The sequence below is a fragment of the Pungitius pungitius genome, chromosome 17 (assembly GCF_949316345.1).
Source record: "Pungitius pungitius chromosome 17, fPunPun2.1, whole genome shotgun sequence".
Classification (NCBI taxonomy): domain Eukaryota; kingdom Metazoa; phylum Chordata; class Actinopteri; order Perciformes; family Gasterosteidae; genus Pungitius; species Pungitius pungitius.
The window spans coordinates 4,489,842-4,496,405 of NC_084916.1; the positions used below are offsets into that span (position 1 = coordinate 4,489,842).

At 37.3% G+C, this 6,564-nt stretch overlaps 1 protein-coding gene across 1 annotated transcript; it reads left to right on the forward strand.

Moving 5' to 3' along the window:
- Positions 1-1,412: 1,412 nt before the first annotated feature.
- On the forward strand, positions 1,413-4,817 carry LOC134107062 (serine/threonine-protein kinase pim-1-like; the record flags this gene model as incomplete). The annotated part of the gene is made up of 14 exons (XM_062558345.1): positions 1,413-1,551; positions 1,812-1,946; positions 2,078-2,172; positions 2,254-2,301; positions 2,399-2,608; positions 2,704-2,884; positions 2,996-3,163; positions 3,263-3,345; positions 3,477-3,589; positions 3,671-3,781; positions 3,903-4,031; positions 4,159-4,376; positions 4,474-4,538; positions 4,689-4,817. Coding segments are annotated over 9 exons (1,068 nt in total), but the record flags the coding sequence as incomplete, so codon positions are not given.
- Between the last annotated feature and the right edge of the window lie 1,747 nt (positions 4,818-6,564).

Consider the following 6,564-nt stretch of genomic DNA (forward strand, 5'->3'; position numbering starts at 1 on the left):
CTATACCCACTAAAATATATATAAATACACTTATACCAAATAAAATATAAATATACACAAAGACACACTAACACACACAAATACATATATATATATATATATAAAAGCACTTATAGCAACTAAAATATAAATATACACAAAGACACACTAACAAACACAAATACATATATATATATATATATATATATATATATATATATATATATATATAAATACACTTATAGAAACTAAAAGATAAATACACACAAAGACACACTAACACACACAAATACATATATATATAAATATATATATATTTATATATATATATATAAATACACTTATACCAACTAAAATATAAATATACATAAAGACACACTAACAGACAAATATATACATAAAAAATACACCTATACCCACTAAAATATATATAAATACACTTATACCAAATAAAATATAAATATACACAAAGACACACTAACACACACAAATACATATATATATATATATATATATATATATATAAATACACTTATAGAAACTAAAAGATAAATACACACAAAGACACACTAACACACACAAATACATATATATAAATAAATATATATATATATATATATATATATATATATAAATACACTTATACCAACTAAAATATAAATATACATAAAGACACACTAACAGACAAATATATACATAAAAAATACACCTATACCCACTAAAATATATATAAATACACTTATACCAAATAAAATATAAATATACACAAAGACACACTAACACACACAAATACATATATATATAAACACTTATAGCAACTAAAATATAAATATACACAAAGACACACTAACACACACAAATATATATATATATATATACACACCTATACCCACTAAAATATATAGAATTAATCTTTTAGCAACTAAATTATAAATATACATAAAGACACACTAACAGACAAATACATACATAAAAAATACACCTATGCCCACTAAAGTATATATAAATACACTTATACCAAATAAAATATAAATATACACAAAGACACACTAACACACACAAATACATATATATAAAAACACTTATAGCAACTAAAATATAAATATACATAAAGACACACTAACAGACAAATATATACATAAAAATACCCCTATACCCACTAAAATATATATAAATACACTTATACCAAATAAAATATAAATATACACAAAGACACACTAACACACACAAATACATATATATATATAAAAACACATAGCAACTAAAATATAAATATACTTGAAGAAACACTAACACAGACAAGTATATACATATAAATAGACCCTCTAACAAAAGTCTTAAACACATCCCTAATGATAACGTCTACTGCACACATGAGGTGAGTGAGCAACGCCTGACACTGTCAAAACTGACAATCCTCTGGGGTTTTTTGCTCATCTGTAGAGAGCTGCAACACCTCTGTGGAGGGCGTTGGCAAGAGAGGCGACAAGAGGAAGGTCGCCGCTGCTGAGGCAGGACCAAGCAGAAAAAGACAAAGGCTGGACAGTGAGGACCGGAAACAAAACAAACAAGGTCAGTAGTTTGTCTTTTCTTGCAGTTGGTCACTTTAGTTCACAACAATTCAATGTTTCATTGGGTTTCATTCGTCAGAATTCCGCGGGTCGAAAAACAAAGGCTCACGGTCGATTTAGCGTCCACCTCAGCAGTCACTGGTAAGCTGATCGCGTGAAACTGCTCCTGGAGATGCTTCCCGTCATCAGTTCACTAAACACGGGGTTTGACAGTTAACAACAAACTGACAATCCTCTGGAGTTTTTTTCGCTCCTCTGTAGGGGGATGCAACACCTCTGTGGAGGTCGTTGGCAAGAGAGGCGTCAAGAGGAAGGTCGCCACTGCTGAGGGAGGACAGAAAAAAAGCAGAAAAAGACAAAGGCTGGACAGCGAGGACCGGAAAAAAAACAAACAAGGTCCGTAGTTTTAGGTTTTATTACAGAGTCAAATTGAGATTGGTATTACCATACCAGGATGGGTAGAGTTTAGGTGACATGTAGTCGTTGTCACTCACAAATGTATTAAAACAACATGTTTGTGTCTGCAGAAGAGTTAAAGGCCAAATATGAGCAACTGGAACTCCTCGGTGCGGGAGGATGTGGAAACGTGTACGCCGGCCACCGCAGGGCCGACAACCTACCCGTAAGCCCTATACACACACACGTTCCCAAACGCACACACACACACGTGCAGACACCCTCTAACAAAAGTCTTGTTTCGTAGGTTGCCATTAAACACATCCCTAATGATGACGTCTACTGCACACATGAGGTGAGTGAGCAACGCCTAACACTGTCAAAATGTTCGAAACTCTGTTTGTGAATGTATCTCGGAGGAACCTCTCTGATCCTTAACTCTCGCGTTACAGGACGACGAAGGGAACAAAATTTCCATTGAGATCGCCATCTTGCTGAAGCTGGCGGCCAAATCGGAGGGGGCATCGCCATACCTTACCTTGCTGGACTGGTACCAGTTAGAGGAGGAGCTGGTGATGGTGATCGAGAGGCCCATCCCCGCTACGGATTTATTTGACCATATCATGGGCAAAGGAGTCTTCGTGAAGGAAAAAGAAGCCAAGGTGAGCTGCTGTGATCAGCTCAGAGTCACAGCGATGAAAGCGCATCGACGGCGTCCTCCTCTGATGCCTCGGATCTCTCTTTTTGTTTCCGTCAGATCATACTGAGGCAGCTGGTCGATGCGGCGCTCGATCTGGAGAACAAGAACATTTTCCACCTGGAAATAAACGTGGAGAACATCCTGATCGAGACAAGTTCGAAGGTCCCACAAGTTCGCGTTATTGACTTTGGTCTGAGCTGTTACGACGATAAAAAAAAGACTTATCATGAGTTTTTCGGTAAGGCGTCTGGCTCTTGCTCCGGTTCTTTACCAACCCATATGTGACTTTTGCACTGAAACAAAGCTTTTCAGCCCCACTGACACTTTTCATTATGTCTGTGTGTTCTAGGAACTACATACTCCCTAGAGATTCTCCTTAGCAAGGGGTACAAATCAGGATCCACCACAGTGTTTCAGATTGGAGCGGTGCTGTTTAACACCCTCCACAAATTCGAAAAATTTGACCCGTTAGTTTTTTATTTAAAGCGTCAAAATCTCCCCCAAAGCATCTCCAAGAGTAAGAACACTATTCACAAACATGTCGAGAGACACAAATCTGCTCTTTTATTTTAAATTCTGATGATGATCTTCACCTTTCTTCTCTTTGACTTTTCAGACTGCCTCCAGATGTGCCTGAGAATTGACAAAGCAGAAAAAGACAAAGGCTGGACAGCGAGGACCAGAAAAAAACCAAACAAAGTCAGTAGTTTTAGGTTTCATTACAGAGTCAAATTGAAATTGGTATTACCATACCAGGATGGTTAGAGTTTAGGTGACATGTATTCGCTGTCACTCACAAATGTATTAAAACAACATGTTTTTGTCTGCAGAAGAGTTAGAGGCCAAATATGAGCAACTGGAACTCCTCAGTGCGGGAGGATTTGGAAATGTGTACGCCGGCCACCGCAGGGCCGACAACCTACCCGTAAGTGCAACAAACAAGGTCAGTAGTTTGTCTTCTCCTGCAGTTGGTTACTTTAGTTCACAACAATTCAATGTTTCATTGGGTTTTTCTCATCTGTAGATGACGATACAAGCTCATCGTCCAACGAGAATATCCCAACACTCGTCAGAATTTCGCGGGTCGAAAAACAAAGGCTCACGGTCGATTTAGCGTCCACCTCAGCAATCACTGGTAAGCTGATCGCGTGAAACTGCTCTTGGAGATGCTTCCCGTCATCAGTTCACTAAACACGGGGTTCGACAGTTAACAACAAACTGACAATCCTCTGGGTTTTTTTTTTGCTCCTCTGTAGGCAGCTGCAACACCTCTGTGGAGGTCGTTGGCAAGAGAGGCGTGAAGAGGAAGGTCGCCACTGCTGAGGGAGGCCAGAAAAAAAGCAGAAAAAGACTGGACAGCGAGGACCGGAAAAAAACCAAACAAGGTCAGTAGTTTTCGGTTTTATTAGTCAAATTGAAATTGGTATTACCATACCAGGATGGTTAGAGTTTAGGTGACATGTAGTCGCTGTCACTCACAAATGTATTAAAACAACATGTTTGTGTCTGCAGAAGAGTTAGAGGCCAAATATGAGCAACTGGAACTCCTCGGCGCGGGAGGATTTGGAAACGTGTACGCCGGCCACCGCAGGGCCGACAACCTACCCGTAACACACACACACGTTCCCAAACGCACACACACACACGTGCAGACACCCTCTGCCAAAAGTCTTGTTTCGTAGGTTGCCATTAAACACATCCCTAATGATGACGTCTACTGCACACATGAGGTGAGTGAGCAACGCCTGACACTGTCAAAATGTTCGAAACTCTGTTTATGAATATATCACAAAGGAACCTCTCTGATCCTTAACTCTCGCGTTACAGGACGACGAAGGGAACAAAATTTCCATTGAGATCGCCATCATGTACAAGCTGGCGGCCAAAAATAAGTATATATTTATATCTAATACAAATGTATACATGTAATATATACAACCATTTAATATTAAATATATATAATATATATACGTATAAATACATATATTAATTTATATATATGTATATAAATACCCTGATACCCACTGCTCTTACTTTGACAGAAAGGAGCATGTGAGGAACTACATCAGAGGAAGTCCATTGATGAGCTACGGGACCCCAATTCTCAAAAATAGGATTACTGAATAAATACATTCGTATATGATCTAAACCAAATGAATTCTTCTTTTCTTTACACCACAAAGATTAATTAATCTGTTCTTTATTATTACTTTTTGACTTATGTTAAGCTACAGTGTTCTTGAGTTAATGAGTTTGAATATAAATGACACATGGAAGTTTGATTGCTTTTCAAATAATATTTTAATCCTGATTTAAAGTGTTCATTCACGTTCTCGTTTATTAAGACATTTTTACCTTAAAATAATGACAAAGGAAGAACAAAAAATACTTTTAAGTCTTGATTAAGTATATTTTCGTGGTTAACATAATTATTTTCATTAGATTTAAGTCAGCCATTTAAAAGCAAATACTAATTCTATTCATTACAAATAAACAAACTTTATTTTTATGATTCAGGCACAAACAATAAAAAGAGAAAACTTGGGGTGAAGATGTCGCTGCTGAAGCATTTTAATCACTATTTCAATCATGTTTTATTTCAGAGAGGAGAGAAAAATTGATCCTAAAATGTAACCCGCACATTTAGAAATAGGAAAACTACTGTGTGTTGTAGCCAAGGTTCATAGTGGTACTCAACAACCAAACTTAAGCTTGAATCTGATGAACTTTTATTTTTATTATTCATGGTTTGAGTATTTCTTTATTGTGCCGTTTTAAACTTTAAACTGGGGTCTACCCGACAAACTGCAAAAGTAGTTGACTGTAAATGAATGAGCCCCCAGTGCCATGGTTGAATTCTCAATGAGGATAATTCGCCTCAATTTATAAACTAGCAGCAAGCTGTGAAAATTCCTTTTCTTTATTAAACATAAATATAAACTAGAAAATGCATTTCCTGCTGAAAATGCATTGGAATGCATAAAGGTCAAATTAATTTCAGAAAGTTGCTTAAAGTACAGAAATGGGAGAAGCTTCCATGAATTTGAAAAAATACAGAACAAATCAAAGCTGCGAGCAGCGTTGGACGGGTCCTCGCTACTCCTTGCACGTCGGGGCACTGGCCACACGGTTACAAATGGGGCCGAGGAACCCTGCAGCCGTCGGGCAAAGCGGTATCAAGTCAGTGGTCGTTAACCGTGTGGAGCAACGCCAGGAATGCCGCTTTGCAAACTTTATCTTTGACATTATGATGGTCTTAGGCCTTTTATGTCAACATATAACCAGGAGCTTAAAGCCTCTCAGAACACCATTCTTAATAAAACACTCCGCTACACTAACAACATGAAAACATTTTAACTGATTTTGACAAAATACAAAGTCCGCTTACCTCCGTGTCTCCGTGTGTTTTTCACTAAATACAAAAAGGCGGAAAATCTAGTTAGGTGCATTTGCATACCATGATTAACTTTTTTGTAGAGCATGCCAAAGAGGACCTGTGTGCCAACTTTCAAGTAGATCCGACATCCGGGGCAGAAACTGGCCTAGTGTGGTCTTTTTTAAATTTCTAGAGGGCGCTATAGAGACATTTCTTCATACCCAAACGTAAGAAATTATCAAATTTTTTAACAGTCTGGATATCCATGCCAAATTTAACAACTTTTTGAATATGATAAAGGCCCAAAAAAAAGGGTTTGTGAGAATAATAATAATTATGATTATTCCTTAAAATACAATAGGTTCCTCTACGACTAGTCGTAGCGCGGACCCTAAATACCACAGTGAGCACAGTATCCCTCTCTTAGACAACTCATTTCTGGTAAAGATAATGTTGTGATGTTTCATCCTAAAGTACCTCACAAGTACCACTTTGACCTGAGAAGAACCATCTATGGTTGAAACTGTTTTAATATTTACATT